Raw genomic sequence first — 20,072 nt, 5'->3', positions numbered from 1 at the left:
TTAAAACGTGAAGTCCTGAGGAGCAGGAGGTAGTCACACCACTTGTTAAGGGAGACAAACACTTTTTTTTCTAAAGAAAAATTTGTACCACAAGATTAGTGAATCCTTCTGGTACAAGAACTGATATGCAAATTAGAGTAATTTGTTTATCTTTAGTGCGCTAAAATTGTTTTGGGAAAGAGGAAAAAGCTCCTAAAACAGACTGGATAAGCAGCACTGAGCACATTCCATGGCTGAATGCTGTGTTCTGTTAGTTTTAGTATGTGCTGAGGACAGGGATATTGGAAACACAATGTAATCCAATTTTATATCCTGCATCTATTGCCCACTTGGTACAGACCAGCCCTTTTGGGCACAGGGCATAGCCGTAAGGCTTTGCCAGCTGGGAATGACTGCAGGGTGCAACCAGCAGATACTTTTTAAAGGGACAAACCCACCAAGGCTAGGCCATGTAACGCTCTAAGCATGATGTAGAAGTTCTGCCCACACTGTACTGTCCTTGCTGGCATTATCTTGTGTATAAAGTGTAATCATAGAAGTAGATTATAATTAGGGCTCCCGGTTTTATGGTATTTATATTTTTTAACATTTCCATCTGTGTTTATCCATGTGTATTTTTTGGCCATTTTATTGGTATTTATCCGTATTTATTTTATGCTTTGACATAAATGGTGTCTTAAAATGGCATAGTTCCTCATTTATTTTATTGATAAACATGCACTCATACTTTGATACCTTTCACGTTTTAGCAAATTAAGCAGCCAAATGTAACAAAACACTAGTAGTTGGTCTGGAATTCATAATGGACAACAAGGAGAGTAGGTCAGTATTTTTCTGCTTTTAAAAATAAATACAGAGAGGCAATAGATTATTTTCCGTCTGTATTTATCTGTAAAAATCAGTAAAAAAAAGCGGAAAACTGGAAGCCCTAATTATCATATATCATTGAAAAGATTATTAAATCTCATTTATGTTTATTTATTTATGGTACATCTTTAGTGCAGATTTCACCTTTAGCCACCGAGTGCTTTATCTTGTTAAAAAAAATATTAAGCGCACTTTAAACAATGAAAAGGCTGAGCAAAGAACATCAACTTCAAAAGCATCTGGAGGGGATCAACAGTTTGTATTCAGGAGGGAATTTAAAATTATTTTCTGAAAAATATCAGTAAGGCCACACTCAAGTTGAGAATTCCAGTACCTGTGAGCTTGGTATGGAAACGGTTGTTTACAGAAAATGTGAGAAAGAACTGTATAAGAACTGGCGGTTGTCTGTGTTCATCAATCAGAGTAGTTTTTCTTCAATCTCTTTCCTTGGGCCTTATAACCAACATTGGACGCCGCAGGTAAGATTGGCTTTGGTGGTGGAGGAACTAAAGAGTGGTAAATATTCCATTTTAAACTGTGTTCTTTTTCAAACTTTCAATTTTATAATCATTTTATTTTAATTTTTTAGCGGCAATGAGAGCGTGTGCAGATGGCGGTGCAAATCGTCTCTATCATATCACAGAGGGAATGCAAGCAAGGTATTTACATTTTTGGATTTCTATGTTGATTTTTAATTTTATTAGTATAGCATTTTCAGGAACAAAGGGGATATATATATATATATATATATATATATATATATGTATTTACCTATCTATATCTATATTACCTACTGGAAGTTTTTTGTTTGTTTTGCTAATAACTTGAGCGCCGTTTGATGAATCTTCATGAAAATTTCCAAAAGCGGTGTACTTCTTTGCCTAGTTGTGCATGGAAAGTTTCGGGGGGAGCCATCCAGCGGAGGGGAAGAAAAAGAGAGGTCCCAAACAACTTTTTCCCCATGCACTGTCTATGAGGATGTTTTGGTTTTTAGGCCGGGTTACAGCCCAAACAGCTGAATGGATTTACACCAAATTTGGCAGAAAGCTAGATCCTGGTCCAGAAAGATCTCTTTTTGTTATTTGTTGCAAATCTGTTTAGTAGTTTTGGAGTTACTGAAGAAAAAACATATAGATATCTCGGGAGAGGATGCTTCACTGGATGCCCACGGGGGATCCTCAGGTGCCTGCTGATCCATGCGAAAAGCAAAAGCCCTGATTGGCTGGTCAAAGTCTGAAAGGCAAGTTGTGGTTGCCATTTTGTTTCTTGGCTGAACCCTAAGGTAACTATAACTCGCGCCCTCATCATGCATATTCTTCTCATCCAAAATTGTACTGCAAATGTTACAGTGATATCAATGATGTCATAGAAGATGTCATGAGTGATGTATATCTGGGGTAATTAGCAGTGTATGGCAAGGATGAGAGTTAATGTTACCTTAGGGCACGAGTTATAGTTACTTGAAACAACTCTAACAGCTGAATGTCTATGATTTTCTGCTTGTGAAAACCTTTGGTTTTTTTTTGTGAATTTCGAAGGTTTTTTAATTCTATTTTCTAACTATAACGTCCCTGTAACCTTTGGTTTTTTCAGTGAATTTCTAGGGTTGGATGCAGGGCCTGGCCTGGCATTGTGCTTCCTTCACCGAAGCTTTGCTGCTCGTGTCCCCCTCCTCCTTGCCATCCATCGTCCAAGTCCATGCCTCTGCTCTCTTATTACAGCGCTGTGTGGCCGTTGTTCTACCACTGCCCTTCCTTCCTGCCCTGAACAGTTAGCTTGCTGCCCCATCTACCTCCTCCCTACCCTCTGTTGTGTGAGTCCATGCACCAGTCCCCTCCCTCCTGCACTACATGGTCCCAGGTTCTGCCACTGCTCTACATTTAGCTTGATGGCCCTGCCCACTTCTCCTGCCCTCTGTTGGCCAATTCTATGCCTTAGCTTGCTACCCCATCCCTCCTTCTCCTGGCCCTCTAATGTCTGTGTGCATGCCCCTGCTCCCTCCTTTTTGCCCACCATGTTCCATGGACCTGCCACTGCCCCTTCTATCTACTTTGAGTATTATTTGAGCTGCCACTGACCCTCCCACTTGCCTAGCATGGTCAGATGGCTGTTGCCTTTCCCTGCCACTTCCATCCTGCCTGTCCCGGGTTCCATGCCCCATTCCTTCCCTACTGTCCTCTATGGTCCTCTTAGCTGCTCTATATGATCTGTTGTGCTGCAACTGCTCCTCCTGCCTGCCCTGCTTGGTCTGGTGTGAAGCCCCTTCCCTCTCTTGTCTGTGTCCAGCCTCTACCCCACCTTTCTCTATTCCATGGCCCCTTGTACATACTCTTGCCCACCACGGCTGTTGTGCTCCCACAAACCCTCCTGCATGCAAAGCATGGTCTTCTGTGCTGCCACAGCCCCTCCAACCTGCCCTGGATGGTCAGCATGCTGCTCCTGGCTTCCTCCCACCTTCCCTCCGTTGTCTGTGTGTATGCCATTATAGTCTGACTGTTGCTTTCCATGGTGTGTTGTGCTTCCAGTGCCCAACCTGTCTGCCCTCCATGGTCAGCTTGCTGCGCCTGCCTTGCCCCTTGCCTCCTGCCCTCTGTTTTCCATGTGCAGGCCTCTATCCCCTTCCTCCGGCCTTGTCTGCTTCATTGTTGTGCCCCTGCCTACTCCCTCCATGGTCCATTATGCTGCAACCATCCCTCCTGTCTGTCTGGTATGGTTAACCTGCTGCCCTTACCTCCTTCCCCTCTGCTCACTGTTGTCCATGTACATGGCCCTGTCCCCTCCCTACTGCTTTCCAGGGTCCATTGTGCTGCACTGATGGCCCTCTTGCCCTGTATCATGTATTGTGCTTTTGCATCCCCTGACACCTGCCCTGTAAGGTCAGTTTGGTGCCTATGCCCATCTCCCTCCTGCTCTCTGTTATCCGAGTCCATGTCCCTACCCCATTCCTCCTGCCCTCCGTGATGCAATGTACCATACTTGCCAATATTTTAAACTTGGTAAAAGGGAGATTTTGGAAAAAGAAACTGGGGAATTGTTTTTCCCCTACTGACTTACATTGAAAAAGAGGAGAATTTTGCAAGGAAACAGATAAAACAAAGCCCTTTTGGGCTTAAAACTTCAGGAATCACCTGCCTGAATCGGGTCTGTTGGCTTGTATGGTTGTACTGCCACTGCCTCTTTCTTCTGCCCTCGTTGGTCTGTTATATTGCCACAGCCTGTCTTGCCTGTCCTGCATGATTGATTTGTTGTCCCTGGCCACCTTTCCCCTGCCCTCCATGATCCATTGCGCAACCACTGCCTCTCTCACCTGCCCAGTGTGCTCAACTTCTTGCCTCGGCACTCTCCTACCTGCCCTCAGTTATCTGAGTCTGTGGTCTTGACCTCTGCCTCCCCACAGTGTTCTAATGAACAACTAGATTGCTAACATTCTATATTTAATACTAGAGTGGGGGACACCTGACGTCATCTTGATGTAATCGAAACTATACCTAAAGCATTCCCTTTAGAAATTATAAAAATGATTGGGTCTTATTCCCATAGTTATGGTTAGTTCCCTAAAAAACTAAAACAAGGACATATTTTCTGAGTTCTGAAATAGCAACAGAGCACTTTTAAATTATTTGCTATCTTATGTTTTTTTATTCAGTTGATTATTTGATTATTTGTTACTCTTAGGGGAGAGGATGTGGCATTACGGTCAGAGCTGCAGAATTTGCTACTAGGGAATCAGGTTCGAGTTTCAGTGTCAGCTCAATATCCTGTGATTTTGGGCAAATCGCTTAATCTCCCCATGCCTAAAACCAAAATGAATGTGTCCTTGTGAAATGTAACTTTTCTCATGTAAAGCACTCCTGTACCTTCAGGTCAAGTCTGCGCTATATAAAACTGCAGAATAACACAAAAAGTAAGTGTTTTGCATACTTCTGTCATTGCCCTATACTTGGGATGCACTTGGGTGATTTTTGTGCTTCATTTGGAAAAACAAATTCTCTGGTGGCCATCTTAGGAGATGGCATTCAGATGTACCACACTATTGGCATAAATTCAAAATGTTAGCACTCTAGATGCTCATTAGAACACTGTAGTAAAGCTACTGGTCACCACGAAGTTAACTGGCAGTTTGATGCTGGTGTTGAAAGTTCATGTTTCAGTCTGCATGTCAGAATGGTTTAATGAAATAGAAGAGGAAGATATTTGAGAGCTTACTTAACCCCTTCGGTGCCTTTGATGTAATGGTTATGTCCTCGACAGCACCACTCAGGTGCCGAGGACGTAACCATTACGTCCTGCACCAGGCCCATGGGGGGGGGGGGCACTACGCTCCCCCCATGGGCCTTCCACCCCCTCACGGCAGGGATGGAAGGGGGATTGCTTCCCCTTCTACCCCTGACTCTCCCCCATCCCCCCGGTACATCTGATGACGTCAGAATGCGATAGCTCGCTGACTTAATCACAAGCCGCCCCCATTGCACTGGAAGCTCAGCTTACATTTCTCTTCCGATCGGGGTTCGGGGCAGGCAGAGAGGCATCAAAGGAAAGACCTTGCCTTGTCTGTCTGGGCATTTCTGCAGCCCGATCGTGAAGCAAAAATGCCCACTAGACACCAGGGAGGTTTTTTTTGTGTTTACATATAAGTAGAGCGACACCTTGAGCAAGGGTCGATCCCCAGGGGGGCAATTATTTATTAGTCCTTTTTCCTGAGGGCAGATCGGCCTATTTTAATTAGAAACCTGTAGACACAAGGGATCATTTTTTTTTTTTACACATGGGGAACGACCCCTTAAGTAAGGGTCGCTTGCCTGGGGTCTAAATTTATTTTAGGCCAATCTGCCCCCAAGGAGGGCAGAAAGCACTAGACACCAGGGTTTTTTTTTTTTTTGCGAAATTTCACAAAAGGGGAGCAACCCCATAGGCAAGAGTCGCTCCCCTGGGGGGCAAATTTATTTTAGGCCATTTTTGCCCCCCTTAGGGGCAGGTCAGTCTATTTTAATTAGGCTGATCTGCCCCTAAGGGGGGCAAAAACCACTAGGCACCAGGGATTTAAAAAAATAATTATTTTTTTACAGATGGGGAGAGACCCCTTATGCAAGGGTCGCTCCCCTGGGTGGCAATTTTATTTTAGGCCATTTCTGCCCACCTTGGGGGCAGATCAACCTATTTTTCTTAGGCCAATTTGCACCCATGGGGCGCAGAAACCAGGAGAAACCAGGGATTTTTTTTGTGCCAATTTCACACAAGGGAGCGACCCCTTAGGCAAGGGTTGCTCCCCTGGGGGAGGGTGGGAATTTATTTTAGGCCATTTCTGTCCCCTTTGGGGGCAGATCGGCCCCAGGGATAGGTGTTTGTGTTTTTTTTGGGGGGCAGCCCCTTGGGCAAGGGTCGCTCCCCATCGGTGCACATTACTATTGCCCATTTCTGCCCCCCTTGGGGGTAGATCAGCCTACCAACCAGTATGGGCATGGTTATGCTCCCACCCCAAATGAAGGGGGTAACAGTCTTTCAGCTCTCCCCGCACACTAAAAGATCTTATCCCAATGGCAAGCAAGAAGACATTTGATTATTTTGGGTTTTGGTTTTACGTTTGGGCCATGAGAGCTTATCTAACTTTCAAAATTTTCCCACTTGGAATGGTGAGGGCTGCACTTTTTGGACTTTGGGACGCTCCCAGGTAGAAAAATCTATGAGACCTAGACACATCTGAAAACTAAACATCTGGCTGAGTCCAGGGTGGTGTGCTTCACATGCACCCTGCACCATTTTCTTACCCACAGTGCCCTGCAAACCTCCAACTTTGCATGAAATCACACATTTTCCCAACATTTTTGTAATGGAACCTTCCGGAATCTGCAGGAATCCACAAAATCCCTACGACCCAGTCTTGTTGCATCTATACTGACAAAAATTCTGCCCCACTAAAAACGTTTTTTTTTTTTTTCAAACTTCCCTTTTGGACCTGTTTTGGTTCCCCCTCAATTTCTACATGTTTTTTGCTCTTCCCTGTCACAGGCACTTGGCTCACCTACGCAAGTGAGGTGTCATTTTTATCAGGAGACTGAGGGGAACATTGGGTGGTAGGAAATTAGTGCTGGTGCGGTGATCACACACAGAAATGTGGGAAAATGTGATTTCTTTTAGCTAAATTCTAGGTTTGCGGAGGATTCTGGGTAAGAAAACACTGGTGGATCCACGCAAGTCACTCCTCCCTGGACTCCCTCTGGTGTCTAGTTTTCAGAAGTGTCTGGGTTTAGTAGGTTTACATAGATGGTTGCTGGGCCCAGGACCAATAACGCAGGTGCTCCCCCCTCACAAAAACAGGTAGCTTTGTGTTTGATCATTTTGATGTGTCCACGTATTGTCTTGGGGCATTTCTTTTCGTGAGCACTAGGCCTACCCACACAAGTAAGGTACCATTTTTATCGGGAGATGTGGGGGATTGCTGGGTAGAAGAAAGTTTGTGGCTCCCCTCAGATTCCAGAACTTTGCAGCACCGAAATATGAGGGAAAAGTGTTTTTTTTGCCAAATTTTAAGTATGCAAAGGATTCTGGGTAACTGAACCTGGAGAGAGCACCACAAGTCACCCCATCCTGGGTTTCCCTATTTGTCTAGTTTAAAAAAATGTACCGGTTTGGTAGGTTTTCCTAGGTGCCGGCTGAGCTAGAGACCAAAATCCACAGCTAGGCCCTTTAAAAAAAAACACGTCAGTTGTCAATGTAAAAATTTGATGTGTCCATGTTGCATTTTGGGGCATTTACTGTTGCGGACGCAAGGCCTACCTACATAAGTGAGGTACCATTTTTATTGGGAGACTTGGGGGAATGCTGGGCGGAAGGAAATTCGTGGCTCCTCTCTGATTTGAGAACTTTCTGTCACTTAAATGTGAAGAAAAGGTGGGGTTTTTTGGGCCAAATTTTGAGGTTTGCAAAGGATTCTGGGTAAAACAACCTGGTGAGAGCCTCAATAGTCACCACACCCTGGATTCTCTAAGGTGTCTAGTTTTTGAAAAATGCACAGGTTTGGTAGGTTTTCTTAGGTACTGGCTGAGCTAGAGGCCAAAATCCACAGCTAGGCACTTTCTAAAAAACATGTCAGATTTCAATGTAAAAATGTGATGTGTCCATGGTCTGTTTCCTGTCGCGGGCATTAGGCCTACCCACGCAAGTGAGGTACCATTTTTATCAGGAGACTTGGGGGAACACAGAATAGCAAAACAAGTGTTACTGCCCCTTGTTTTTCTCTACAATTTTTCCTTGTAAGACCGTAATGTAAATGTAAGACCGTGTGTAAAAAAGACATCTATTTGAGAAATGCCCTGTGATTCACATGCTAGTATGGGGACCCAGAAATCCAGAGATGTGCAAATAACCACAGCTTCTCAGCACCTTATCTTGCACCCATTTTTGAAATAAAAAGGTTTCCCTGATACCTATTTTTCACTCTTTATGTTTTACCAAATAAATTGCTGTATACAATGAAAACTTATTGCAAGATGCAGCTCCTTTATGAGCTCTGGGTACCTGGGGTTCTTGATGAACCTGCAAGCCCTATATATCCCAGCAATTAGAATAGTCCAGCAGACGTAACTGTATATTGCTTTCAAAAATCTGCCATAGCTGGAAAAAGTTATATAAGACAACGTGGACAGAAATGGCTCTGTTTTTTCACCTATATTTTTCTTTTTATTTTAGCTGTTACTTTCTGTAGAAAAACCTTGAAGGATCTACACAAATGACCCCTTGCTGAATTCAGAATTTTGTCTACGTTTCTATAAATGTTTAGCTGTCTGGGATCCAGCATTGGTTTCACACCCATTTCTGGCACTAACTGGAAGGAGGCTGAAACCACAAAAAATTGTAAAAATTAGGTATCCTCCAGACAAATGCCAAAATTGTGTTGAAAACTTTGGTTTTCTGATTCAAGTCTGCATGTTCCTGAAAGATGGGAGGATGGTGATTTTAGCACTGCAAACCGTTTGTTGATACCATTCTCAGGGGAAAAAAACCCAAGCTTTCTTCTGCAGCCCTTTTTTCCCATTTTGTTGTAAAAACTAAATCTTCGCTGTATTTTGGCTAATTTATTGGTCTCCTCCAGGGGAACCCTAAAACCCTGGGTACCTCTAGAATCCCTAGGATGTTGGGAAAAAAGGACACAAATGTGGCGTGGGTAGTTTATGTGGGCAAAAAGTTATGAGGGCCTAAGCGTGAACTGCCCCAAATAGCCAAAAAAAAGCCTGGCACCTGTGGAGAAAAGGCCTGGCAGCAAAGAGGTTAAAATGTGTCCTAGTTTTTCTTTCTTCAGCATTAACCATAATTTTGATGACAAGATGATCCCCCTCATTTTGTTCATTTCTAATTAAATGTTTTAGATTTTACCAATTTGATTCAATCAAGATGGCTTGAGATGTGCCACACTTTCGTCATAAGTTGGACTGTTAACACTCTAGTTGTTCTTTAGAACAGTCTGGGAGGCTGCAGTAGAACACAAGGGACTCAACTGACAGGCTACTCCTGTTGGAAGTACATGTTTTACTGAGAATGTTTAATTCATTTTAAAATGGCTAAAAAAGATAGTGTGAATTTAGAGAAAATATGCCTTCATTGTAGCTTCTGGAGCACCTTCCATAACCTCTATGGGGAAGTCATAAAAAACACTTTTGTCTCAAACATGATTGATGAAATCCCAGCAGAATGCCTTTTCACAGGGTAAAATCACCTTAGAACACACCTGTGATCACCCTTTACACGTTCTCCTTTTTGTGACCCTCAAAACCTGCCTTTTTAACTACAGTGCATTTCAATGAGGTCCATGTCCCAGAGTCCTGTAACGGCTGACACAGCATGCTCTATACCTATTTATTTATATATTTATAAATTCAGGGACGTTATAGTTATGGTCCCATTTTAAACGTACCACACCGTAGAAATTCACATGTTTTAGGTAGCGTTATCTCAAGTAACTAATTTTGGGGACCTCAGGGTGGAGCCTGAAGGCCACTATGATTCCAGTCGGCTCCCCAACTCCTGTGGGACCTGGCATTGCTGTCACAAAGATGGAGCTGCTTTAGAGAGAGCTGATTTAGCAGCTCCCTCTCTGTGAGAGCAGTCTTTCCTCTGTTTCCCTGCCTGCATCTCCGCGGGCAAGGAAACAGAGGAAACCTTTGCTTGCAGAGTGAGGGAGAGCTGAAGGACAGCTCTCACTTGTTGTGAGCAGATTATTTGCTCTGACTTGGTGCGATCTGTCAAAGTTCCTGACAAGTCACAACAAACAGCTGTCTCCCAGGAGGGGGCACCCCAGGACATAGCAGGAGCCAGCCCTGGGGGGTGGCGGTCCCCAGGACCAATATTGGCTCCAAGAGGAGGCCAATCCCCTCCTCCATGAAATAGTCCAGGGAAGGTGGTAGTCCGCAACAGACCCTCTTCATTCTTTTATGTAAGACCCGGGGAGGTGGCGGTACCCAGGGCTGCGGGGGGGGGCTGGGTGCACCTCCCCCGGTTAAATTTATTTGAAGCTCTGGGGAGGTGGCGGTGCCCAGGGCTGCAGCGAAGGGGGGCCAGGTGGCCCACCTTGTTTAATTTATTTGAAGCCCAAGGGAGCTGGTGGTCCCCGGTGATGTGGGGTAGCCAGGTGCACCCTCATTTCATTAATTTGAAGCTCCGGTGAGGTGGCAGTCCCTGTGGCTGAGGGTTTGCCGGACACCCCCCATGCATTTAAAATATGAATGCCCCCAGGACCTGGCCCACCCGGGTGCAGCAGTGAAACAGGCACAGGCTTGTTTTTTTCAAAAAATTGGCAGATCTGCAGATCCACTGTGGCTCCTGCCGAACATTTAAAAAAAAGCTTTTTTGCTCTGGGAGAGGGGTCCCCCACCACCAGAGGTATGTGGTCAGGGTGTCCCTACTCTGGCCCGTTTGTTTTTTTCATCTTTTTTTTTTGGACTTGACTGAAGCCGCATCCCAAGATGGCTGCCAATACTTACATGTTGAAGTGTTGGCAGCCAAACAGATCTCAGCATGAGATCGGGAGGGTTTGCAAAGCCTTTGCGTCCCTATATATATATATTTATTTGTTTTTTCTTTAATTACTAGAAAACTACTGAATGGATTTACACCGAATTGCAAACAGGGTACTTTCTAAACAAAGAGCTACTTTTCTGCCAAATTTGGCACACCTTTCCCACCTAGGATGACAAAAGCACAATGGACTTAGGCCCAGATCTCTGTACCAGGCTGAATGTTTGACATTGTTTAGAATTCTTTGAGCGTAGTGAGCACGGGACCCACGTCTGCGCATACCTTTCCCACTTAGGGCGACAAAAGCACAATGGATTTAGGCCCAGATCTCAGTACTAGGGGTGAATATTTGACATTGTTCAGCATTCCGTCCATCACTTGTTCTTTTTACATTTGTCGCCCTAAGTGGGATGGGTATGCCCAGACGTGGGTCCCGGGCTCCCCATGCCACTGGAGTCAAGCTAGCCTGGCTGATGAAGGGTTACACCCCGAACCCAGTCCTAGGATGCTTGCTTCTGGTCCAGGGAGAACCTGTTATGGGAGTTCCGACTGGCCTGTTCCATGGGGAACAGGGTCAAGACTGATTTGCATATGCCTGGGTGCAACCTGAAATGGCATGGGTAGCAAAAAACAATGGATATAGGCCTAGTACTTTGTGCAATGTTCAGCATTTCATCCATGACGTCTTGCCATTAGGTATTACATAATGGCATGGGAATGTAAACTCTAAGTCTACGATTAGGCAATCATCCTGCCACTTCTTAAGAGAAAGGAAAACCTTTTTAGACAATTCGAGCAAAGGGTTAAAGGGCAAGCTTATATAAGGCAAACAGTCATCCAATTGTCTATTAATTTCTGCCACATAATTTTGTCTCACAATCTTTCCTCCTTATCAGCTTCTTTGATGATAATATCTTTATCCATGGTCAGGGAATTTAAAGATTTGCGCTCAAGTGGCGTCACGTTATCATGATGTAAACCACTTGTTTTCCTAGATTTTTCTTCCAATTCATATAGATCCTTTATTACAAGTTTGTGAAAGAGATCAATGCTGTTGCCAGGAGTGGAAGGGGGTAAATGTACACAGACCCCGTACGCCACTATCTACATTGCAATCAATAGGTATGTCCAAATGTTGAGTATCATATTAAATGAGCGCTACTCATCATTTTGCTCTGTCAGAGAAAGGAGTGTATGTATGGCAAAAACATCATGGATGCTGTAATAAAAGTCAATAGTCTCTGTAGGTAACAGTATTGGTTCTGAGAAATTGGTCCTTAAAAATAATTTTTTATCTTGATCTTTCAAATAAATTTGGACATGTCTATATGCAATTGCTCATAATTACATTTATTATTTTCGAGCAAACTAACACCTTTACTCAAAAGATTACATTCATCGTTAGTTAACAATTTATCTGATAAATTGATGACATTCACTCCTAAATTAGTTGCTGTATCCTTAGTCACTTGTACGTCCGCCATGGGTGTGATGGTATTTGACCTAATTTCTGTTTAGTCACTGATCTTGTTACTACTCCTTCCATTTTTTTGGGCCCTTGTTTTTCTTTCAGACTGGCAATTGTAAACAAAAATACACTGGATTCGCTACTTGAATGATCTTGGAGGGACCATAAAAGCGTAGTTTAAATTTGTTGTGAGACAAACGCTGGGGCAAAAACTGTGAGGAAAGCAAAACCTGGTCAATAATCTGATATTGAGACAGACGCGAACGGGTGTCAGAAGCATCTTTTCTTTTCTTTTTGCTTCCTGCAGATTGAAATGTACCCTTTGTCTGATAACTCAGAGATGTCGGGTAAAAGAAGCTACAGCTGGAACGGAGATTGAGTCCTGTAAAGCAGAGGGAAAGGCCCTAGAATGGTAACCATATAGACAGAAAAAGGGGGTGGCCTTTGATGCACTGTGAACTGCATTATTGTAAGAAAACTCTGCTAAAGGTAAGTAGGTAGACCAGTCACTTTGGGTTGAGTTACAGAAGCAATGGAGGTATTGTCGCAAGCGTTCTGTCTGACCATTAGCCTGAGGAGGAAACCCACGGGACGCGCTGAGCATTGGAAGGGGCCTACGAGTCCCAGACTGCTCTAGGTCCCAGGTGGCGGCCACGTCACTGCACCAGCTGCCCCTAATCACCTCGCCAGAAGCGCTATAAAGCACCAGGGGGACAACGCAGCGCGGGATGCGCTGAACATTGGAAGGGGGACTACGAGTCCCAGACTGCTCTAGGCCCCAGGAGGCAGCCATTTCACTGCACCAGCTGCCCCTAATCACCTCGCCAGCAGCGCTACAAAGCGCCAGGGGAACAACACAGTGCGGGACGTGCTAAACATTGGAAGGGGGGCTACGAGTCCCAGACTGCTCTAGGCCCCAGGAAGCAGCCATTTCACTGCACCAGCTGCCCCTAATCACCTCGCCAGCATCGCTACAACGCGCCAGGAGGACAACGCAGCGCAGGACGGGCTGAACATTGGAAGGGGGGCTACGAATCCCAGACTGCTCTAGGCCCCAGGAAGCGGCCATTTCACTCCACCAGCTGCCCCTAATCACCTCACCAGCATCGCTACAACGCGTCCCAAGAACAACGCAGCGCAGGACGGGCTGAACATTGGAAGGGGGACTATGAGTCCCAGACTGCTCTAGGCCCCATTAGGCGGCCATTTCACTACACCAGCTTCCCCTAATTACCTTGCCAGCAGCGATATAAAGCACCAGGGGGACAATGCAATACAGGACACATGTGGGCGTGCCCGGACGAAGCCCAGGCCAAGGGCGGGCCCATCCACGCCCATCGAACCCAGAAGAAGGCTAGTTTGGGCCACCCCTTTAACATCCATCATTAAGAACTTGGCAATTCGACCGGGGGCCGCACTATATCCCACACCAGTCCAGGTGGTGGGGGAAGCTGCATACCGCCTCCTGCTGCGACCGGAGGTGCACTGAATGATCTCCGTTTCCAGAAGTTGGGGGCCACAGAAGGGGCTGGGCTGGGCCCACTTATTCGTTCCTTATTTGCAATCTCATGAGCAGTGGGAAGTTTGCTAGGAGATAAGTGCTTGAGCCTCTGGTTGGTGCTTGCTGGGGCCCCTCAGTTTAATCTCGCACCATGCCTAGAGCTAAGACATCTTGTCGTAAGACAACTAGCAAGGCCGCCCCCGGACCTACGAACTCTAGTGGTCAAGTAGTTCCCTGCAAGTCGACTATGGACAAATTTATTGTAAGGGCTGTGGGAATCAATAAGGAAATTGAGCTGGCAGGGCTTCGGCTTTCTGTATCTTCCCTACGTTCCCCGCCCCTGGGGTTGCTGGGGGCCTCATTAATAGGAGCTTCTAATAATGTATAGCCGGTTGGGAAGGGAGATAGTAGTGAGGTGATGCCCTGTGAAGACCAAAAAAGAGAGGGGCAGCCCAAAGCTCCATCCATCCTAAAAAAGAGGGGGCAGGTAATGGGAAAGGGCAGGGCCGAGGGCAGGCTCAGGGGGAGATGTTTGTACAGATGGAAGAAAAATTATGTAGCATCCTTGACTTAAAATTGCATTCTCTAATTGAGTGTCTCAACTCAATAGAGGCTATGATTAAACAACTTGAGTTTAGCCACAACTAATAGCGATCCCTTTACCAAGCCTAGGGAGGGAGGGATGTTGTGGCAGGACCCATAAGCCAGGTGGAATCCCTGACACTCAGAGAGCATGCCCGAGAGGGAACGGAGATGAATTGTTGATCCACCAAATAGCAAGTAAAGAAAGAGGTCCATCTGTATTTAATGAACCCCTTAAGGGACTTTTCCAATTCCCAGGCAGTGGACACTGTGTGGTTGATGAGGAAAGGGTAGGAGACCGTGGCAGTGGATCTGAGGATGCGGAGTCTGTGTGTTTGCGTACTGACACCTCTGATATATGACTAGCATTCCTCCGGAGTGTACCCCGTACATTATAATCCTAGAGAATATTCCTCAGCTACCTAGAGGAACAAGTGAGTCGCATAACTCATTACTAAATAATGTTGCACACTGGTTACGGAAACAGTCGGGCTGGGCACAGGTCCTCTGTGAGTAAATTCTCACTACCCGAAGGGTGGCGTGGGTGGGTCCCACACCAAAAGCTTCACATGGGGACTGTATAATTGTAAACTTCAAGTCACCTAGCATTGTTCAGTCCCTTTTAAATATGATGGGTGCTAAAAACCAAGTGGATGGGGGTATTAGAGTGTTACCCCCTGTTTTTTTTATCCCCCCAGTAGCTAGGGGTCTTGGGAATATACTGCCTGACCAACATCGATCACTATACCGGGGGTTTACAACATACTACCTTTAAGGTACCTATTCGGAACCGTTATTACCCACTATCCACACTAGACCAGTTAGACTGACTAGGTCCTTTGGGGTTACGGAAGGACATGGGAACTCTTACACCCCAAGGAACAGCTGTCACCGAATCAACCCTAGAGGCTCCCATGGGGGGGCACTTGTATATCGATGGGCAATGGACAAAGGGGTGATACTCCCGAAAAGGTGGCTGAATACAGGACAAACTTATCACTAATCTCCTGGAATGTGGTGGGGGTGAATCCTAAGGTAGCTGATAAAGTGTGGAACTCCCTTATAGGGAAATATGATGTCTGTGTGTTCCGATAAGCATGTGCTGTTAGCAAGGTCTTTGTTAGAGGATTTTCCACTTATAGCACTGAGGCCCTGCCACCAAGGAAAATGGGCCGGGCAATGGGGAGACTTATGATCTTGGTCAAAAATTGCATAGTCTGCAGGCATGACTTACTGAGGATAGACTCCCCCGGCCTAATGGGCATTAGCTTACGATTCCCAAGGGGATTAACCTTGGTTATATTAAATGTGTATGCATGTACTTTGCCAGCAAACAGAGAGTCCTCGGTTTTGGCCATGCTTGAAACGCTAGTGGAAACTTACTAAAGTAGGTCAAGCCTAATAGTGGCTGGTGACTTCAATACCTTATTTGAATTGTGTCTTGCTCTCAACATGGTAATCAGGGAAGAGGATGAGCAATGGGGTGTCCCATATAGCTGGTAGGTAGGCCAATAAGTCATCTTTCCCACATGGACCTGCAGATAGTGGCAATGGTGGCAGCCCAAGTGCTACATGCCTGTATTAGGAGAACAAACTCGGACCAAGCGCGAGGGCCCACTTTTAGAAGGGGGCAGCAGAGGAGAGTGATTGATTATTTCTTGTTGGATGTGCGATTGTGGCCTGATCTGGTAGATATGGAGGTACTTAGCACCACTGAGAGTGACCATTGCCTGCTAGCAGTATGGCTTAATGGAGGGAAATTTGTTAGGTCTCCCATCTGGCGACTTTCAGACCTACCAGAACACAGTATCTCTAATAATCAGCGACGAGTAAGGTGGCCTGGAGTCCTGGCTGATCGGGAAGCGCATGCTGAGATCTATCAGAGGTTCATACAGTTTTTAGACAAATTTAAAGATATGCATGTAGACCCCAATCTTTTTTTTACAAACTCATAGTCTACTGTTTTGTAAACTTACATTGATTTTCTCTAGTGAATACCGAGGCAGCCATAGGTTGGGAGCAAAACATCGCCATTGGTTTAATTGGGATTGTAGGGTGACTAAGCGGGCGCTGGTAAGTGCCATAAGGGAGTGTATTCGAGCAGATAGTAAGTACCCATGAGCAATGTATAAATAGGCTCAAAGGGTGGCAAGAAAAGAAAGAGATGATGAAAGCTGGCAAAAGCTACTTAAGGCATTGAAGCTAAGAGATAATCATGCCTTTTGGGCCATAATATCAGATGGAACTGGTGATTTGGGTACTTTGAGGTGCTGTAACATTGCACCAGATAAGTGGGAAGAGCACTTTGGTGCTCTATATTCGGTGAGTTTAAATGATAACGGTGAGGTCTCTGGTGGTACCCCACATCAACACGCTGGTAACCCCTTATTAGACCTTAATATAGCATTAGGGGTGGAGAACCCATGTATAGCTTTGAGTGAGGCAGATAGTCCTCTATTTTTTTTCTCAATGGAAGATACGCTGGAAGCTATCAATAGTCTGAAACCTCTTAAAACTCCAGGTTTGGATGGAATTCCCGGAGACCTTTATAAGTCTGACCCACAAGTGTGGGCAGGGTATATAAATCTTCTTTCTAATGCAATAGTAAGCGGGGGCAGAATGCCGGCTACCTGGAAAGGGGCCGAAATTATTCCTGTGTTTAAAAAAAGAAACACGAGCTGCCCTGCAAACTATTGCCCTATTAGCCTGCTGGATAATCTCCCAAAAATATTTGCTAGGCAGGTTCTTGACAAACTGTTGGGCTGGGTGGCTGGCGTAGAGATATTCTCGCCCTTGCAGGCAGGATTTTGGCCCGAGACAAGTACAATCGATCAGGTATTAAGATTTTCGGTATTGTACTGGAAAAAGGTCCTCCTCCAGCGTCAGAGGTTAATTGTAGCCTTTGTTGATCTTCGTGCCACTTTTGACTTAATCCCACGTGATAAACTGTGGCAAGTTCTAAGGAAGATGGGAGTCCCTAGTAGTCTAGTGAACATCTTGACTAGACTACATTGTGAAAAATACGCCCTGGTCCGCTGGGAAGTGACATCTAGAATTCAGATAGGCCGGGGGGATCGACAAGGTTGTGTGATGGCCCCTACACCTTTTTTCTCTATATATGAATTACATCACTGAATATCTTGGACATTGTATAAATGATTCTCCTACCATTTGTGATGGGAAAATCCCCATCCTTCTGTTTGCAGACAACTCACTGCTAATTTCCAAGTCACCAATGGGACTGCAGAATCTGGTGTTAAAATGTGGGTCCTTTAGTAGAGAAAGGGGGATGGAGATAAACTGCTCTAAGACCAAGTTTATGGTCTTTGAAAATTCTACAGTCAGAACAAAGAGCATAAAAGTGGGTGATTCCAACCTTGAAAGGGTGTCAGAATCTAGGTATCACCTTGTCCCCAAAATTAAAATGGGACCCCCAAGTAGTAAAAAGTTCCCCAACACTAGCACATAGATCTAACGCCATTCTTCGATTCTTCAGAGCCACAAGCACTCGCTCTATCCCACCAGCTCTTGAGGCTTATCGAGCTAAGGCCCTCAATGCAGCAACCTATGGAGCAGAAATATGGGGGTATGCTAACTCACATAGGATAGAGATAGCTGAACACAATTTTATTAGGGCGCTAGCAGCCGTACCACCTAGTACCCTGCTTATACCCTTGAGATATGATATGGGTATTAATCGGGTGATTGATCAAATACAGCTAAAACCCCTACTCTATTGTGTACGGGTTTGGTCTACCCCCGAGTTGGCCACGTATAGTGCATGTCTAAGATCTCTGTAAGGCTAGACCTAGCTCGGAAAGTCCCTTGGCTGGGCTTTGTCTTCGCATGGCGTAAAAAGTTGCAGCTTGATGCACTTTGGGAACAGCCGGACCAAATCCACAGTGAAGACAAACAGGTAGTTAAGGTAGCTTACTGGCAGGATGTTAGGGAGCGCCAACAGTATAGGGCTAACCTGGGTCATCTCACAGAAGCATTTCTGGAATTCAAAATTGGGCCCAAATTTGAAGATCTCCTGGACTATGTTACGCCACCTAGGGCAAAAAGTTTGTATGTGCGATTTAGATACGGTTGCTTGCCCTTAAACGTTTTCTGTAGTTTGTGGCGTGGAGAGCCATCTGCCTTATGCCCCCTGTGTAAATCTAAGCCCGAAACGGTCAGTCATATTGTTATTGTCTGCCCTGGGCACCGAGCCTCAAGTCGCCGGTGGCTTATGCCAGTTTGCTTATCCCTTGGGATTGGAGATTATCGAGTGGCGATGCGCCTTTTTAAGACTAGTACAGACAAGACTTTAGTCTATCCTATGAGCCGTTTTCTCCTGGGTGTGTGAATCAGAAGAGATAGGGAATGCGAGGGGGCTGAGGGAGTTATTCCACATGTGTCAGAGTCACCAGATCCTCAGGGTCTGTGCACATTCCCAACACTTCCACCACAAGACAGCTCCAATACTCTGATTAGATTTATCACAGAGTCTAAGAGAGTCCAAGTGGGGAAAAGGGGATTAGGACGGGAACAGCTGGGAAGGAGACCTGTAGGAAGCAAAAGGTTAAAAGACAACATCAAAATTACATCTCATGAAATCAGTACCATGCTACAACTCTAAGCTTCGTCTTTTCCGAAAAACATGAACAACCCTAGAATAGTCCTAAAACTGACTAGGCTTTAGATGACCGAATGCCTGAGGAGGAAACAGGAAAAGTTAAATAGGACTTTCAGATTCGAGTACTTTCTTTAGCATGAGAATCAGGAAACACTCTGAGCAATTTCTAAACAACCATATGAATCTCCTTTTAAGAATATATATCAGGAACACACAGCATTACATCTAGAACTCTGGTATTGTTGTGTTCATCTCAGAAAAAACATTGGGAAGTGAATTTCGCACATTGCAGATTTTTATATGAGTATTAAACACCATAAAGGATTGTGCACCATGAAATCACACAACGTAGATTCAAGGAATAAATCACGCAACGTGTCAACTTGAAATGCTACCAAGAAAATGTCTTAGAATAGTAGCGCACAGTAATTTACATCATTTATACACGAGGAAAGAATTGCGCATCTTGCCGATTCAAATGCCACCATACAAATGCCAAGAAATGGTAGCGCACAATGAACAACATGAAAAGCACTCAGGGAAAGAATTGCGCGTCTTGCCGATTCAAATGCCACCATGCAAATGCCAAGAAACGGTAGCGCACAATGAAAAACATGAAAAAAACCCTCATGGAAAGAATCGCACGTGTTGCCGATTCGAATGCCACCATGTAAATGCCAGAAAATGGTAGCGCGCAATGAACAACAAAGTTAAATGCTCAAGAAACGAGTTGCACGTCTTGCCAACTCGTAAAACATCATGTAAATGTGAAGAAATATCAGCGCGCAATGAACAACAATGTAATAACGAAGTCAAATCGTTATGGAATAAATTGCGCGTCCTCCCTATTTGCAAACCACCATACAAATGTCAAAAAATGGCAGCACACAAGTAATCTGTTATTCATTTAAGAATTAAAATCAAGAATATGAAAATTCTCAATTACGGTGTTGGGAAATGTCCAAACACCGTCTTACCGCCTGGAAACAGTGATCACCAATGAGAGATGAGTGCAGAAGACTGGAAAA

The 20,072-nt window shown here is 45.0% G+C and overlaps 1 protein-coding gene across 2 annotated transcripts in view; it reads left to right on the top strand.

Annotated features, from left to right (window-relative positions):
* Positions 1-20,072, top strand: part of TPK1 (thiamin pyrophosphokinase 1) — a 1,483,703-nt gene that overhangs the window by 177,595 nt on the left and 1,286,036 nt on the right. For both annotated transcript variants that reach the window (XM_069211507.1, XM_069211506.1), the window contains exon 4: positions 1,457-1,526. In XM_069211507.1, the coding sequence (XP_069067608.1) occupies positions 1,457-1,526 (70 nt within the window). The remainder of the gene's footprint in view (positions 1-1,456; positions 1,527-20,072) is intronic.

Source organism: Pleurodeles waltl, chromosome 10 (assembly GCF_031143425.1).
Source record: "Pleurodeles waltl isolate 20211129_DDA chromosome 10, aPleWal1.hap1.20221129, whole genome shotgun sequence".
NCBI lineage: Eukaryota > Metazoa > Chordata > Amphibia > Caudata > Salamandridae > Pleurodeles > Pleurodeles waltl.
The sequence above is the reverse complement of the archived record's forward strand: the minus strand, read 5'-3'. Positions and strand labels throughout refer to the sequence as shown.